The sequence below is a fragment of the Bombus affinis genome, chromosome 6, assembly GCF_024516045.1.
Source record: "Bombus affinis isolate iyBomAffi1 chromosome 6, iyBomAffi1.2, whole genome shotgun sequence".
In the NCBI taxonomy this organism is placed as follows: Eukaryota; Metazoa; Arthropoda; class Insecta; order Hymenoptera; family Apidae; genus Bombus; species Bombus affinis.
In genome coordinates, this window is record NC_066349.1 from 1,845,036 (window position 1) to 1,862,545 (window position 17,510).

Below are 17,510 nucleotides of genomic sequence, written 5' to 3' on the forward strand. Positions count from 1 at the left end.
AATCGATAAATTTTGAATGTACGTTGCGCATCGATGAAATAATTGCGATCTGTGTATTACATTAGGTACGTTTCTTATTAGCACCGATAACGTTCGTCACATGCACGTCTCGCGCGTAAGGTATATTATCCATGTTGACGCTTGTTCCTGAGATAAATTCGGTGTATATGGATCTTCAGCTGTATAGACGCTAAAATTACATAACGAAATCATTACCAGCAGTATCTACGCGTTTCTATTTAAAGGTATCAGTTCCAACGTACCGATGTTAATTAATATTCATTTCGAAGTAGAAACGTGTTCCAGAGTTAATTCGAATATAAAAAAAAAATGAAATGTATCTTTCTGTGAATCGAACGTGAGGATTTTAAATGCAGATATCTTCGTCGAAGTTATTACGCTTTCGCTGACTCGGTGGATTTTCCTGTTAAGCATGTATTTGCGCTTCGAATGAATTTTCGCGCGAACATCAATTGGAAAATGGAATTCCATGCTTGATCGATACGTAACGTAATATTTTCCTGTTCGTTTGCTGTTATGCGTAATAGTTGAACGAATTGCCTGCTCCAACACGATCGTCAGCATGGCTTAGTAAATATCAATCGGGAAACGATAGTATTATTTTATTGAATGACGCGCTTAATTTAACCGCTAGCTAATGAAGGGGAGTCTTATTTCAAAAGTAGCTTCTATTATCTGATCTGCGGTATGGATCATTTATCTGAAATTTTTCGATATTTCGACTTTTCACTTTACTATCAATCGACCGTCGAATTTTTTACATATCAATGATCTAGCACACAGTGAGTTTTTAATATATATCAATGATAATCAGTGATCGTTATCTAAATGTTTTTAAGATGATTTCAGTTATCAGTGTTCTGAGAAAATGTGCAAAGGTCAGGAGGAAAGTAGAAGAATTTCAAACGAAATGTTTATACTTCGCTTTGAAGCTTCGTAACATACGCGTTTTTTTTTTTTTTATCAATGAGACTAGACTCATTTCTATAGTGATAAATTTAGTTGTTGAAGGAAATGGAAGAAGGTGCGTACAAACGTGTGACCTGTTTGACCCACTTTTCTTATAAAAACTGTCATTTCATTTCATTCTTATGTAAGTGACTCAATTATTATTCCTAGTAATTAATTTGTACTTTATTATCTTAAGAATGAGAAAAATACATAAATCTAAATAAATGGCAATCATAATGATCAAGTAAGTTATATGTTCTTGTTTTTGCTAGTTATATCGTCGGAAGGACAATATCACAATGCAAAATAGAATAATACCTACACATTTATTAGAAATTTGTTACTTGTTTGATTTATTAAAGATTTCCAAAATTTAAAGACTGCCAAGTAAATAAAAGCTTAAATTATAAAAAAGAAAAATATTTCCATTGATAAATAGCCGAATAATTAACTTTATACGTCTATAATTTCTATTTCAAACCGATTTCCTGAAAAAATGTACTTTTCCGAATTGCATCACTCTTCTAATAAACTAACATATGTACAAACTAATTATCAGTAATAAAGTAACACCCTGTATGCACGCCATGATCTCTAGTACCTGAACTTTGAAATTGGCACAACGCCATGAAAGAAGTGCGCAATTCCGCGACGGGATTGCCACGCGTATGCGTTACTGGGAAGAATAATTTTGGTCCGTTGCGACGCAAGGGCGATGCTACGTCAAACAAATTTCGAAGAAATAAAAACAAAAAGTATAGAGAGTAACAAAGGAAACAAAAGTCTCCAGTAAAAAATACAAGCAACTGGGAACGTTTCCGAGCGTTTCATTGAGAAGACGCAACTATAATCCCGTCTACCAACATTAAACGACCGGCACGCGTGATCCAAACACGTCGTTTGACGTGTGCGATTTAAATTCGATATCCCTCGAACGAATCAGATACGACGCGGCGCGGCGCCCATTTTCTTTTCATCGACTCTTTATTTAACTTCGTTCTTTTCTTCTCTCTCTCTCTCTCTCTCTCTCTCTCTCTCTCTCTTTTCATCGCGCAAATTGCGAATCACGAAGTTAATGTTTGTCACCAGTCTCTCTCGTTATCGCTGTCGCATTAGACCAGCTTGATATTTCATTGTCACCAACAGATATTACGTCAGCTTTCTCTGAGTAAATTTTAAGATATAATTTAGTCATATACAATAGAATTCCATTTATCTGTAATTCGTTGAAGAAGTTAATGTTCAATCTCAAATATATGATCTCATAGCTGAGCTTTTATTGTTTTTTATCTTTAATCGAACAGCATACACGAACGTGTATTCGTGTAGCATAAACATATATGTATAGAGCCGTTTGTTTGTGTTCGGAATACGAGATGTAGAGGGTGACTTAACTAAACGCACAGGCATGTCGATTTAAGTCTTCTAAACGTTAACTTCTATTATTAGAATCAATAAAAACAGGTGGAGCTAGTGAACCTCTATTACTATCTATATCTATAACTACCGTGTCCTCCGATATATTTGACCAAACGGTGTTCTACTGTACAGGAAGATTGTCGCTATGGCTATGACATGACATTTTGTTTGGGACTACTTTGACACTTTTCGTCACGCACGTGTTTCACAACAATCAAAACAAAAACAATCACTCACCACGCTTGCCTGATAGACGATCCTCCTTAATTTTTTGTGAATCTTCTGTGACATTCCTTCCAGGAAAATATTTTACGCCGTTTCTTTTATTCGTTCCTTGTCTTTTTATCAAAAATGGTCGTTTGCCTCGATGAGGGAGGATGTTGTTGAATTGAGGCATCGGTCGCGCTTCTTTGTCTGAACACTGAGCCGGATATCGTACCGCAAACAAACAGGAAAGGTTACATGTGTGAGATCTATGTGTCAAGAAAACGCGATGACAAAAACGGTCGTAGTAGCACCGTAGAAAACTGAAAAAAGGGAAGGGCTTATATACGTGGTGCGTAATCTATCGCGGCCAACTCGTGGCATCGTGTACACTGAGTCATGTGCAACGTGTTCCCGCCGGTTTATGAAGAGTTTCGTTCAGCTGATGTGCGCATGGTCGGTGAATGCACTCAACAGTTGCAGCCAACGCGCGCCTATATTGACACGTGTTGCACGACGATAACAACCCGATAACACTGTACCACAGACGCAGAAACTGGCCAAGATCATCGCGCTCTGTTCGAAACTCCTTTCCCACGTTTAAACTAACTTAGTTTCTTTCTATGAAATTTTTACTGAGCCATTTTCGTTCTTTCTTGTTTGCATAGCGATAAGATCTGCTAGCTTTGATCGCAATACGTACCAGCACTCCTTAAAATTATTGACAAAATTGATGTTCTTAATAACTAACACAGTTTTAAATGTTTTGAGTTTTGAATAAAATATTTGATATTAAATATATTTACAAATATTAAATATTATTGTAAATATAGTATTACGTTCTGTAATATCTTTTGATAATGTAAATCGTTTATATTAATGGCGATCAAAAATTAAAAATTAAGAAACGAAATGAATTTATTGTCATTTCAGTTTTGGGAAAATTTTCTTCGTTTATCTTGGTTTTTTATTGGAATTAAATTTGTGTCCACGCACAATGGTTATTTTGTGTTAAATAGATGTTTCTAAATATAATCTTACAAATTTCTCTAATATACGTAAATATATTAGGATATATGTATAGTTACGTTACAATTGCGCGAATATTGACATGCATACATACTTATTGTAATAATATTTTTGTTCTAAATATTAACGGGAAATAAAAATTTTGAAAACTAAAAACGAATTAAATTATCTGATAATGCAATAAAGGTAATATACACAAGAATTAATTTCTGTAAATACTATAAACATCTAAGTCATTTAAGAATTAAGTAAAAAGATTTGAATACAAAATTTAAATACAATACAAAATCACTAAAAGAATTAACAATAACCTAATAAATTAGGAAAAATAATTAAGAAGATTACTGTGATTTTAAACGCATGACACGAAACGCATATTCAATCAACCTTTAAGTCTCGTTGTTTAACAGTTACTTATTGAATCTCATTTGTACTCTTTGTTGGTTCAGTATTTTACAAAGAATACAAATTACTGTTTATTAGCGCAATTTGTTCAATTGTACGAAAATAGATCGATTTCATGCAATAATGTAAGTTTAACGATTATTGTAGAGACATTGTTTTGCTACATTTTTGATTTTTTGTATAGATTGCGACAATCGAGATTATGGCGCACTCTAGCAGAATTCTTGTAGAATACGATTGCTTTGTCAAGCAATTTCAAAGGATTGAAATGAGCAAACAAACGAAAGAAAATAGGTATACACTCAGTAAGTTTTGCAATTATAAATCATTAAATTACTATTTATACGTGATAATATATATAATTTTCTGCATACTTCAGAATGTAATTAGAAACAATGATGACTGGTTTCTAATATACTATTAAAAATTAATTATATCAAGATGATTTAATCATTTTTATCGCTTAATTTAGTCTATTTAAAAGTAATATATCTCGAATAAATTAAAAAGCAAAATTATGTATGGTAGAAGAAAAACTACCCAGAGAAATGAAAGACGAGGTCGAGCTTCGCCGTCTCCAATTTCATCAGTACAGCAAAAAAGGTCAGTCTCGTATTTGAGAAAAACATCCATCGTCCGAATTATATAATACATATTTGATTTACATAACTCCGGAAATGGGCCATTTAGAAAAATAGATATTCTATTAGTAATTACTGATTCATTTTACTGCATATATTTCAGTAATAAATATAGTTATATATACTTATATGTATATTCATTTGATGAAAAAGCCATAATTATGATATTTTACATAAAATCATGCAATAGTACTTCATAAAATTGTAATATACTTGCATGGAGATTCATTAGTCTTTTATTTTTAAGTAAAAGTATTTTAAAAAATAAAAAGACATTTTTACATTTTACAATACAAAATTAATATTTCTTTAGTATTCAATTTTTAACTCATATGTATGTGTATATATGTGAATCCTATGAATATGGTCTACTCAATAACTATATATATTAAACATTATAGCCAACATTATGGTTTGAATATTATATTGTAAAATATTGGCTTGTAATATATAATACAATAATGTTTGTATATAATTAATATAAAAATATATAAAATATATCAAATGTTTTATTAAAATGTTATTTGGACTTACTATTTAGGATTTATTATACATTTCTTGTTAATTTCGAAATGAACTGAAGTTTGTTACATTTCTGATAGTGTATTTCCTGTTTTATTTCTGGAAAGCTCGATAGCCACAATTGAGCCTGCGCAGTTTCAATAGCTTACGTAACTTATAAAAGTATTAAAGACTTCATTGCAGTATCAGATTAAGCTCTTAAGAGTACGAACGTGTATTGTGTTATACGAAATTTAGTGTGCAAAAACGCAAAAACATGCCACGACGTGGACGAGCAGCAAATCCTCCTCCGAGGACGTAAGTATTTTTCCTTTTTTAATCATATTCGTACGTGTAATTTTTCATAAACTGTCTTTGAATGTTTAATAATTCATCGAATGTAACGTAATCACGTTTATCATAATGAAGTTGCGTGATTCTTGAATTACTTTCGTAAGCATGTGCAACTATACAATAGAAGTAATTTTATTTATAATTTAGGGTTAGGAGAGCCTCAGCTCCAGTTGCAACCGCTCCAGCACATCCTCCTGCATCAACACCAATGGTAGCTCAACCAGCTCAGCAGCCATCCCTCATGGGACAAATGGCTGCCACTGCTGGAGGTGTGGCAATTGGTTCTGCTGTTGGTCATACTATTGGACACGCTGTGACTGGCCTCTTCAGTGGAGGTTCCAGTGAGGCCGCTGCTGCACCAGCAAGTGTAGCACCTGCTGCAGTACAAAGTGCACCAGTTTCTGCACCTGCTGGTGGTGCTTGCGCTTGGGAAGTCAAACAATTCTTAGAATGTGCTCAAAATCAATCAGATCTTTCATTGTGCGAAGGCTTTAATGAGGCTCTTCGTCAGTGCAAAGCATCTAACAGTAAGTTTTAAATGATATTTTTCTATATATGTTTCATAATATCGCATTAGCCAATTGCCCACCATTAAATTTGTTTTTTAATTTCAGATTTAATTTAAACAGGGCATTCAGGTAATAGCAGGAAGATAGGCAATATTAATGAATTTAGTAGATCTCATAAAAATTTGGGTTCTGTATTTACCATAAACTAGAATTATTTTAAACACTGCTTATATAAATTGGTTAAAATGTATACATGTATGCAAGTGAAATAAATTAAAATAAATTTGATTCCTGTTTATATGATTGTTATTCATTTTGATTTTTGAACCTTTTTTCTGTATATATATGTGATAAAGTAATAATTTTAAATATAAGACAAAAAATGTAAAATAAACATTAATTTTTACATGATGTACATATAACACAATTATATTAGAAAATACTTTTCTTTTGATTTTTTAAATTTAAATTATATATATATATATATATAGATTTAAGGCAAAAACTTCATCATCCCAATTATGGACAAATAACAACAATCAATCCTTTGCTTTTCAATCTGCTGTTAGTACAGCAGCTGAAGTTGTAGCTGGCTCTATTATGGTAAGTACTAATATTATTGCTTGCTTTTTTCTTTTAGAAATTAATGATTAATCACTTCAAATTAAATTAATGATTCATACAAGGGTCAGGCAATTGAAAGCGCACTTGTTAGCAATGTAGGACATGAATCTCCTGCTAAAGCTGACCTTAACAATAATTCTACAAACACACAAGAATTATGTATTTCCGAAATACGAGAATTCTTCGAATGCGCTTCAAGAAGTGAAGGTCTGGATACATGCAAAGCTTATCATGATACATGGATGAAATGTCAGAATGTATATAAACGACAAAATTAATTGATCAAATGAAATGATACATTAAAGAGAATAACATTATAAATAAGAAGTTCTGATCCTCGTAATGAAGTAATCAAGGACATATAAGAAATTAATGATTTAAGAACATTGTTTATTAACTTAACGCGTTTCTCAAAGACGACTTTATACTCGACCAAAAGAGGCAGTTAAATGTGCAAGAAAAGGAATATGGTAGACTATCTTTTCTCTGTATTTAAGACGCGCATCACCACAAAACCTGCGACGGTAGCAACCGCAATTCCAAGACCTGCTTTCCACCAGACGATCGAATCCCCTTGTAATAATCCAAATTGATTTATATGTCTGAAAAATCAAGAATTATTTATCATAATAATCATTTAAAATTCTATGAATTCTCCAGTATGAAAAAATTCATATATATGCATTATTTCACAATATAAAATGTTTGTATATATACATTAGTTCACAATAAACATAACATACTATCCTACAGTAAAACTGCTAGTTTTTTATATTTGAATTTTATCACAATTTGACACATAATTAAAAAAAATAAATTTAAATTTGTAGATATGTGTATAATGTAAACAATCAAAACAAGATATGAAGATCAATCATGTTTCATGCTCATGCAAAAAAATATCGATATCATTTTGTATTGTAAGTCGTGAGCACTCCGTGAAATTAACAGAAACTTATAATACAAACAAAAACCTTGTAAAAGAACTCCACCACTGAGTGGGTGAGGGTTTGACAAGCAACATGTGGACCATTCGCCTCAAAGGACTGAAAAGATTTAAGACCTTGTTATGATAGTCTTAAACATGCGACATCCTTTAATGTGAGCAAATCGCCTAGCACATTTGAAGAATATATGTTTGTGTATACGTGCAATGATATGTAAATGAAAAAAGAAATGTGATTCACGATTTGCTCAAGCTTACAATGCTTACGATGTTGCAAAAATTCAGACCAACCTGTCTCTGTAAAATAATACCCATGCTCCTTGAAAGCGGCTAAACATGAAATCTGTTTGTTAGTGTTTAATAATAATTCAGTTTAAAGGATATACTAAAATACACTTTCTTAAAAATGGTAAGGTATACTAAATAAAAGATATCGAATAGTATCAAACAAATGCGTCATAGTTTTACGATATTTTCTTTACGACTCCAAATAAACAAAATTATTTTTTAAAACAACAACTTTTTAGGAGCGTTTATTATACAAAATATTTCTACTTAATAATTGATGTTTTAAAAAATTGAACTTACGGAAAAGCTGCCATTGTAGCTAGTTTAACGAAGATTTCACGTCGTACTGTACGGGAGATGCTGTATGGTTGCGGTGGCATCAGTTTGTACTTATTGCAAAAACTTATTGGTTGTAGCAAGTAATCTTGCTTTACTTCAGACAGATCACTTTTATTTGCTATTATGAGAACAGGGATCTTACTATCTGCAAAATATTTCTGGAAAAGATGCTGAATTTAATTGCAAATATCAGGAAAAACAATTCTAATGTCTTTATACAACAGTACAAAAGAAATGCTTACAATGTAAATCCGTGCAATATATTCAAACGATTTAGGATTACTAGCATCGTAAACAAGAGCTGCTACATCACACTGAATTTGTGCTGGAGTTAAAGCATCCTGAACATTTAGTATGTTTATATCTCGCAGAATTATTGTCTTTTCCTGACCATACACATGTACCGTATTTACAGTAGTATGTGAACTTGGCGGTACCATTTCATTGGTCAATTTCTGCAATCATGTCAAGTGTTACATAAATATCGTTGAACGTATATTATGATATACATATACCAATATGTTTGTACGAATAAGCACGTATACCTCGAGTTTAGGGTCAATAAACGTTCTACATAATGTTGTCTTTCCACTACTTTTTGGGCCAATTACATGACAACTATAAACATTTCTGCTAGATTGCTTTTTTGCCAAATCTAACTTTTTTTCACGAGTAACTAGAATTGCATTTGTCTGACATTCATTATTATACATATTATAACCTAGATATGCCATATATTCTAATGTTTTTCGCACATTTGTAAGAGTCAATAGCGCCCATTGACACATATACCCTTGAAGAGTAATCCATCCCTATTACGAAAAGCAATGGTGAAGTAAGTAAAAGATATTATAAGATGATAACAATGAAAAAAGAAAGCATACTTTTTCATTAGTGGGTACAGTATATTTATATTCATCTCCCCAAGGTGGCATTAGACATCGTGAAAATAACGATTCCATTTCTGATGGAGAAAGAGCACCATCCCGATCTCGATCATGTTGTAGAAATAACAATGTTAAAAATTCCTGTCCTTTATGTGATAATTCAGTCGTACATCCAACAGGAACTTTTAATCTGTATAAAATATCGAAAATAATTATAATAATAAGTAAAATAAGCATTTATAATATTATTAATTAATTATGTACTAACAGTGGATATATGTATTCTTTAGACATCTGTAACTCATTATCATAACCGAATTTTCTTAACACAGCCCAAGTAGTCTCATTTCTTCCTCTTTGAATAAATAAACACTGAAGATACATAAAACCTATAAATGACAAAAATGTATTTCTATGCCGATTGTTAGAAAATACAATGTGCAAAATACCTTTCAGAGTAACACATCCAGAACAAATGCCATCCTGAATATTTTTTGATAATACAGCCTTTACATCCTCTAAAACTTGTGGTTGTAAGGGAATATTAAAGCACCATTGTTGAAATGTATTTAGTTCCATATCATTTAGCAAGCCATCATTGTCTAAATCACATATCTGTACAAAATGATACAATATGAATGTAAAACATATACAGAAAGAGTGTATTTTTCTAAGGATATTATTATAATCATATACACTTACTTTGAAAATTCTTTGTAGTGCAATTTTACATTCTTCTGTAAGCTAAATTTATAATATTATATTAATAAGTTGTTCATAAATGTGTTAGATTATACATATACACTTTATAATGAGTGTTACCTCATGGGTATCATAATTATAAAGTGGTGTGGTAGGATGTAAAACAGCTTTTTGTGCATAATAAAAAGTTTCTGAAACATTCTGTAATGTTTTGGCGGAACACTAGAACAAATACGATATGAATTACAGTTTTTTTATTATGACTTATTTAACATATACTATTACAATCATAGTTTCCTTTTACCTCTATACAACTTTCAATTTCAGTGAATTCTTTCATTATAGAATATACAGCCTAAAGACAAAAAAATAAAATTAATGGTGAAAAAAGAAAAATAAACATTCTAAATGTCATTTAATTTACTGAACCTCAATAGTAGAATAGTCAACAAGATCAATCTTATTTCCCACAAGAACAACTGGACAACGATGATCTGTTAAACATCGTCTAATCAATGGTAACCAATATGTAACTGCTCTGTCTAAAGTATCCTCGTCGACCACAGAATAAACAACACAAATTACATGTGCTTTCTGAATTTCATCAGTTAATTGATCTTCAGTTTGTTCAGCGGCTGCAATAAATAAAAAATTATGAATGAAATAGTATTGATGTAGTAGACAATTAATGTTTATGAAAATAATATACAAATGTATTTTTGATATACCTGAATAATCTACAATGTTCGTTGGTACTTGTTCCGGCGTAACGTCAGCTGGGATAGTGATTTCTTCCGCTTTACAGGGCACATCCTCAGCGTATTCTTCACTGACTAATGATAAGATCAAAGAAGTCTTGCCGACTCCACGATCACCAATTAATAGAATCCTGACGTTGCGCCTAAGCGCGACTGAACGTTGCACCATACTGATTTCAATAAAACAATTGTGACACGTAACAGCGGCATTTACCGCCTAAATTCTTAAGAACATTTTTCTGCTTTTCCAATAAAACTTTCGTGCTCTTTCCTAACCTTGCACCTTACTACACCAACAACCGAACGTCACTTCTCGATAATTCCTCGATTTTTCATGAATACGTTTTATCAAAGATTACGGTTTCCGATTGGAAGTCACAATATGATTTCTTAATTCAGCATAGATAGCAACAAAGCGGTACTTCACCCGCTACAATTGAACCTATGCTCCGAGGGTGGGCTTTTCAAGGTTACGTTCAGTACTACGAATGACAGTATACACATATAAAACATGTACACGTGCAAACGTAAATGTATAGAAGCGGTTAACAGAAATGAAAGGACAATTGGATCGTAATTAACGGCCCGAATAATCGTCCCGTTTTCGAAAAATTGCTATAAGAAACAAGCTGAACGGAAAATGAATCTATTTGTGGAATGAATTTCATGGATCCGTAGCGCCCACATTTAAATTATATACTATACTTGTTATACGCGAACCACGTAGAAATCGATAGTGTTCAAATATTTTGGTGTTTAAAATTGACCTCTGTCATTTTTCAAGTATCAAACATAAATTTATGTCACTTTATGCTATTTATATTTTCAGTTCTATCTTAATAGAAAAACATTATAAAATATTGAAACTATAATAGACCATTATAATTGGTACTAATTTTGATAAGTTTTAAGCATACAACTACTTCATAAAATTCGTGAATAATAACAAAATAAAAAAAAACGTGTGCGCCTCTTTGATTTTGTAATTTTTTTAGAGAGAATAGACAAAAATTGTATGTCAAAATATATCTTTCTCGATTACAAAATTTCATCTTGGATTTTTTAAAATTTGTTAGTCGGTTATACCAAATTATTGCATCAATGTAATAAAACGAAAAGTAAAACAATATTGTGAAATGAAAGAAAAAAATTACGATTGATTGCGCTGCCACTATCTAAAACGAAAATATATTTTTACTTTTTTATGTTATCATTCTTGTACAAGATTCTTTTCTTTCTTTTTTGCATATGTAATTATATATAATGCTAAAGATATTATAATTGAAGAATAAAAAACTTATTTGTTACTAAAAAAATATTTCAAATAATATTATTTAATGCTATAATTAAGTATTTCGAAAATTTTGTATTTTGTAAAATTATATGAAATTTAATCAGATGAAATAATATGACAACAGATAAAAGTAAAAGATTAAAAGTAGTATTTTATATATGTATAAATGTTTGGACATATGTAATACATTTATTAAACTTCATATTTTATGTTTGTTACTGCAAATTTTATGTATGAATGAGAAAACGAACACTTTTTCCGATGACAAAGCAAGAACAAATGTATCCTATTATTTCTGCTTTGTCTGCTGCATTGGTAAATTGTATAGTCAGTATAATTTTGCGCACTTTTTTCTTTGTACCCCCCAGGGATATAAAAATATAGCAAAAACATTTAAGAAATAAGCAGAGTGATAACCTTTACGCATATAGTCACCTGAGAGTTCAAAACATATTACATATTATCTCCCTACATTATCCCGCGCGTGAAGATATTGATGACCCTCAACACTGTGATTTTTTGGGATTGTATTAAAAATGTTGATTCAATATTTTTTTATCAATTACAAAATAATATTGTAAACAAAAATTTATTGTTTAAAATAAAGATTTCACGTTGAAATATTATTTATTATTTTTCTATTTTTCTCTATAATTATCGTTAATTATATATTTGAATAAAAAAATAAGTTTATTCAAATATATGTATATTAAATATTTCAAGAGAAATATATTTCATATAAGTACGTGGATGATGGAAGAATAAGTAAGATGCAAATATAGTAAAATCTATTAAATATAGGTATTTAATGAAGCTTATTTTATTTTATTTCACTTTATGTACTTATTAATATGACATTATAATTTCCTATGTATATATTGTACATTTCTTTTCTAGAACTGTTTTTGTATTTCTTAAGTTAAGCTACGATTATGAAGTAACATCGTGAAAGTAATATAATTAAGTAGTGCATGTACTTCTAATCTAATTATTTTCATTTGAATACTATTTGGATAAATATAAAGTAAATGCAACTTCGTTAAATAGCAATATTTTACTAGAGTAGAAAGCAAAAGTTTTCAAGAATGTTTGGATAAACAGTCACAGATAAAGAGACCCCCGAATTTTTGGTAGAAGAATAATGCATAATCTATTCATGATAATATATGTATATATACATATTCATCATTTAACCTTCGATCGAATGCGTCGAATACATTCGAAATAGTTAAGGATATCGCGGGTAGACTGCGAAATCTTGAGGGAGGTGGGTCGACAGGTCGCCGATAAATCCCTTCTTTGATAGGATTCGGGTATAAAAGACTGGTCGAAGAGGCAGACAGCATCGCATTGCATCATTGAACAATACAATGAGGTGTTTAATTGTCCTGTTGGCTCTCGTGGCCTTAGGGGCCTGTGGAAATGTCAAACAACAACATGCTGGTAAGTTACTATTTGAAATCACTATCCTGAAATTTGTAATTTTGAAACTTTTGGTAATAGTATCATGGGAATAATTCTGGACCACTGGTTTACTCAAAATCATTTTTTGCTTCTCTTTCTTCTGAAAGTATAATTTATTCTATAGCAACGTTTTATAATTTATACTTTGATTCTAATTAAACTATTTGATTTGTTTTATTATATTTCTATAATGGTAACATATTCAGTTAAAGGCATATGTGTAATATAATAAATTCCACAACATTATATTCTTCTTTCATACCAAAGAAATACTTTCATTTATTTCAGCTGACCAGAATCTCCTTAGCAAACAGCAAGACATCATCCAACTCCTGCAGAAGATCTCACAGCCAATCCCGAACCAAGAACTTCAGAACCTTGGTGAAACTTATGAAATTGAGAGCAATGCTCACCAGTACAACAACCCAATCATAGTAATGTACTATGCGGGTGCTGTGAAAGCTGGTTTGGTTCAACCTCAGGGTACAGTGTTCACTAATTCAATCAGCCAGCTTCGGAAAGAAGTTTCCCTACTCTACAGGATTTTATTGGGTGCCAAGGACTACCAGACTTTTCTCAAGACTGCTGCATGGGCCCGTGTTCATGTTAACGAAGGACAATTTGTTAAGGTAAGTAGAAACTACAGGAAGAGAAATTTATTAGTGCATTGAATTGAATTGAAGATGTTTTATATTGCCTCTAATCTTGCACATACATTCTTCTATTAAATCATTTTCTTGTTCATCTAATAGGCTCTAGGTGGTGCTGTACTGACTCGCCCAGACACCCAAGGAGTCATCCTCCCACCTGTTTATGAAATCTTGCCCCAGTATCATTTGGATGCTAGAATCATCCAAGAAGCCCAAAACATTGCCATTCAAAAAGTCCAGGAAGGAGGCATTCAGAATATTCTCATCCCTGTTAACTACTCTGCACTCTTGTCTCAAGATGAACATCAACTGTCTTACTTCACTCAAGATGTTGGTCTTGCAGCATACTACTCCTATATCAACCTTGCTGGATACATTTTGGGAGAAGTAAATAATTTAAAAATTATAATTAAATATCTTCCTACATATTTAAAGAAGCACTATAAAGTTAATATAATCAATATTCGTCTTGAAACAGCAGGATCAACAACAACAGCAACAACAGCCTCTGACTCAACAACAGTATCAACAACAGATTGTAGGGAAATACTTGCAACAAGGAGGACAACAGGACCAACAAAGCACCATTGCTCATGGAGCTCAATATCTGTATCTTCACCAACAACTTTTGGCTCACTACGAACTTAACCGTCTTTCGAACGGGCTTGGTCCAATCTCTGAAATTAACTACGAAAATGTACAAGCTCTTTACCAACCACATCTTCGCGTTCTCAATGGACTTGAATTTGCTGGTCGTCCAGAGAATCTTCAACTCCAACCTCAAAAGAATAAACTCATCCAAAGTGTTATTACTCTGGAACAAAGACTGATGAATGCCATTGACTCTGGCAATGTGATCACCCCACAAGGCGCCTTCCTTTCTTTGTACCAACCACAGGGTATGAACATTCTTGGTGATTTGATTGAAGGAACTGGTAGGAGCGTCAACCCAAGATACTATGGAAGCCTCCAGGCTGCTGCTCGCAAACTCCTTGGAAATGCTCCTGAAGCTCAGAACATTTGGGACTACACACCGTCGGCTCTTGAACTTGGACAAACTGCTGTTCACGATCCGGCATTCTACCAACTGTTCAAAAAGGTCATGAACCTTTACCAACAATATCAACAGTCTTTGCCTGCCTACCAGTACAACGATCTTGTCCTTCCTGGCGTTACCATCCAGAACGTCGATGTTAGCCAGCTGGTCACTCTCTTCAGCGACTATTACATCGACCTCAACGGCGTTACTGGACAATCTAACCAACAACAACAACAACAGCAACAAAATCAACAACAGGAACAACAGCAAAACGTTAAGGCTTATCTCAAAAGATTAGACCATCAACCCTACCAATACAAAGTCATGGTTCACAGTGAACAAAATGTACCAAGCGCAGTTGTTCGTGTCTTCCTTGGACCCAAATACGATTACCAAGGCAAACCAATTAGTATCTCTCAGAGTCGACACCTCTTTGTGCAACTTGACCAATTCATCCAAAACCGTAAGTTTCAATATTTCTTCTAACTACGAATTATTTATTTATGATCAATTTATTTTTAATATTTAATATATTTCGTGTTTAGTTCACTCTGGTCAGAACATCATCATTAGGAACTCCCAGCAAGCTCCTGGACAGAGCCCTGACTGGCCATCTACTTCTGAAATTCAACAAGGTGTTAATGCTGCTATCCGATCTCAGGAACCATTCTTCATTACTGAGGTTTGTAAATCGTCTCTATATCGATTTTTCTGAAAAAAAATGTTTCAATGAAATTGTAATTAATCACAATTAATCGTATTTTTATAGCCACACCAAATCTTCAGTTTCCCGGCTAGGTTGTCTCTTCCCAAAGGTCAACCACAAGGTTTCCCACTTCAGTTTCTCGTTGTAATCTCTTCTCCAAACCCACTTAATATGCCATACGGACCAGTAATCCCCGAACAAAACCTGTCCTACCAAGCCCAACAATACCAAATCGTGAATGTCAACCAATACCAACAATTGAAACAACAAGGACAACTTTGGCAAATGGGCGGTGGAGTTCAACAAAACGTTGAGGTTCTTCCCGAAAACTTGGCCAATGCTCAGCAGCAAATAGATGGTGGTCTATCAATAATAATAAAAACTCGGCGATCATTATATAATGTTACTAACCATATATGTAATTTCTTTTTACAGCTGTCAGGAATCACTATGCCAATGTCTACACCAGATACCACGGACAATATCCCAATGCTCAAATCCAGAACCCTGTTGGCCAAGGACAAGACATGACATACAGTATTCAAGGAGTTGGAGTTGTTAACGCTGCTGGTGTTGGTGGTTCACAATCCTTAGGATTACACGGACAACATATCGCAGTTCAAGGTCAACAACAAATAAAACAACAAGCTCAACAGATCCAACAACAAATACAAGCAGCAGCAGCAGCAGCAGCTCAACAAGGACAACAGGGGCAACATCGGGGCCAGGGTGCTCAAATGATTTGGAGTGCACAACAACAACAACAACAACAGCAACAACAACAACAAAAATTGCATCACGGACAACATATTAGCAGCTGGTCTCCATCTCACATTGCTCAATCTGTCGTCCAATCTGCACATCAAGGATTGCTATCTGGTCTGGCTGGTGCACAAGGTCTCCAGGGTGCACAAGGTGCACAAGGTGTTCAAGGTGCCAAAGATGTAGCTGGTGTCCAAGGTGTAGCTGGTGTCCAAGGTGTAGCTGGCGTCCAAGGTGTAGCTGGCGTCCAAGGTGTAGCTAGCGTTCAAGGTGTAGCTGGTGTCCAAGGTGTTCAAGGAGTCCAAAGTGTAGCTGGCGTTCAAGGTGTAGCTGGCGTCCAAGGTGTTCAAGGAGTCCAGGGTACACAACAAGGTGGAATTCAAGGCGGAGTACAAGGCCTGTCTGCTGTCCTGCAAGGAGGAGTATCATCACAAAATTGGGGAATCGGACAAGGTTTACAAGGAGTGAATGTTCCGTATGGCATGCAAGGAGTCCAAGGTATCGGAGGAGTTCAATCTTGGCCAAACTCTCAAGTCCAAGGTGGAATCTCAGGAAGTGGCATTGTCGCCAGCGGACAACAACACGCTGGTGGCTTCCAAGGAATCTACGCACAAACACAAACTGTTCAGGACCCATCTGTCAGCGAATACTACCAGAACAAACCAATCTCTGAAATCATTGGTGGTGCCATCTCCCTTGATGGTAAACCTCTCGGCTTCCCTCTGGAAAGACCGTTGGCTCCTGGTGCTCTCAGCGTTTCCAACATCTTCGTGCAAGACGTTCTCGTCTTCCACCAAGGTCAACCCACCAACGACATCACTCAGCCATAAATGTTCCTACGGCGAAGCGCGCCTTGTTAGAAGTCGTGTGAAGATGGTTTATACGACGGACTTATCGCGCACGAGATGTTATTAATGTTAATAATTAAAGAAAAGATTTATTGATGTATCAATTATAATGAATAAATTGCCGTCAAGAGCAAATGTTTATTATAAAATCTGGTCTTCTGCATGTACA

The 17,510-nt window shown here is 33.6% G+C and overlaps 4 protein-coding genes and 1 pseudogene across 11 annotated transcripts in view; 3 read left to right on the plus strand and 2 right to left on the minus strand.

The window, feature by feature from the left end:
• Positions 1–3,138, minus strand: part of LOC126917182 (transducin beta-like protein 2) — a 63,752-nt gene extending 60,614 nt beyond the window's left edge. The window contains exon 1 of one of the 2 annotated variants that reach the window (XM_050723784.1): positions 2,629–3,129. In XM_050723784.1, the coding sequence (XP_050579741.1) occupies positions 2,629–2,788 (160 nt within the window). In that variant the 5' untranslated portion in view covers positions 2,789–3,129. Of the gene's footprint in view, positions 1–2,628 lie in introns of both variants that reach the window. The other variant, XM_050723781.1, reaches the window with a different exon arrangement.
• LOC126917220 (uncharacterized) lies at positions 1,685–7,124 on the plus strand (annotated as a pseudogene).
• LOC126917216 (coiled-coil-helix-coiled-coil-helix domain-containing protein 10, mitochondrial) lies at positions 5,306–6,332 on the plus strand. The gene is made up of 3 exons (XM_050723867.1): positions 5,306–5,489; positions 5,673–6,052; positions 6,140–6,332. Exons 1-3 carry the CDS (start codon positions 5,449–5,451, stop codon positions 6,148–6,150), a joined length of 432 nt encoding a protein of 143 aa, XP_050579824.1. The 5' UTR covers positions 5,306–5,448; the 3' UTR covers positions 6,151–6,332.
• On the minus strand, positions 7,028–11,255 carry LOC126917183 (mitochondrial Rho GTPase). Of its 6 annotated transcripts, none has more exons than XM_050723786.1 (14): positions 10,549–11,255; positions 10,250–10,455; positions 10,125–10,175; positions 9,941–10,042; positions 9,821–9,862; positions 9,568–9,733; positions 9,387–9,507; positions 9,116–9,308; positions 8,777–9,043; positions 8,474–8,686; positions 8,193–8,401; positions 7,896–7,934; positions 7,633–7,704; positions 7,028–7,260 (listed from the first exon to the last, which is right to left on the minus strand). In XM_050723786.1, the coding sequence occupies exons 1-14, from the start codon at positions 10,745–10,747 to the stop codon at positions 7,134–7,136; spliced, it is 2,007 nt and encodes a 668-aa protein (XP_050579743.1). In that variant the 5' UTR covers positions 10,748–11,255; the 3' UTR covers positions 7,028–7,133. The 6 variants fall into 6 exon arrangements, with proteins under 6 accessions (XP_050579743.1, XP_050579744.1, XP_050579745.1 ...); XM_050723787.1 differs by having other exon boundaries at positions 8,193–8,389; positions 10,549–11,253; XM_050723788.1 differs by lacking the exon at positions 7,633–7,704 and having other exon boundaries at positions 10,549–11,254.
• Positions 11,256–13,161: 1,906 nt separating this feature from the next.
• On the plus strand, positions 13,162–17,490 carry LOC126917866 (allergen Cr-PI-like). Of its 2 annotated transcripts, XM_050725231.1 has the most exons (8): positions 13,162–13,315; positions 13,625–13,965; positions 14,089–14,373; positions 14,465–15,488; positions 15,571–15,707; positions 15,795–16,089; positions 16,167–16,745; positions 16,818–17,490. In XM_050725231.1, exons 1-8 carry the CDS (start codon positions 13,243–13,245, stop codon positions 17,321–17,323), a joined length of 3,240 nt encoding a protein of 1,079 aa, XP_050581188.1. In that variant the 5' UTR covers positions 13,162–13,242; the 3' UTR covers positions 17,324–17,490. The 2 variants fall into 2 exon arrangements, with proteins under 2 accessions (XP_050581188.1, XP_050581187.1); XM_050725230.1 differs by having other exon boundaries at positions 16,167–17,490.
• The last annotated feature ends 20 nt before the right edge of the window (positions 17,491–17,510 follow it).

Excerpts from the sequence above, each read along its gene's own strand:
- LOC126917866 (XM_050725230.1), top strand. The coding sequence starts at position 13,243 with ATGAGGTGTTTAATTGTCCTGTTGGCTCTCGTGGCCTTAGGGGCCTGT. Across the intron at positions 14,374-14,464 it reads CTGGATACATTTTGGGAGAA|CAGGATCAACAACAACAGCA; the intron begins GTAAATAATTTA and ends GTCTTGAAACAG. Across the intron at positions 16,090-16,166 it reads TGCTCAGCAGCAAATAGATG|CTGTCAGGAATCACTATGCC; the intron begins GTGGTCTATCAA and ends TTCTTTTTACAG.
- LOC126917183 (XM_050723786.1), bottom strand. The coding sequence starts at position 10,747 with ATGGTGCAACGTTCAGTCGCGCTTAGGCGCAACGTCAGGATTCTATTA. Across the intron at positions 9,734-9,820 it reads CACTACAAAGAATTTTCAAA|ATATGTGATTTAGACAATGA; the intron begins GTAAGTGTATAT and ends CATTTTGTACAG. Across the intron at positions 7,935-8,192 it reads GCTACAATGGCAGCTTTTCC|CCGCTTTCAAGGAGCATGGG; the intron begins GTAAGTTCAATT and ends TTTCATGTTTAG.
- LOC126917216 (XM_050723867.1), top strand. The coding sequence starts at position 5,449 with ATGCCACGACGTGGACGAGCAGCAAATCCTCCTCCGAGGAC. Across the intron at positions 5,490-5,672 it reads GCAAATCCTCCTCCGAGGAC|GGTTAGGAGAGCCTCAGCTC; the intron begins GTAAGTATTTTT and ends TTTATAATTTAG.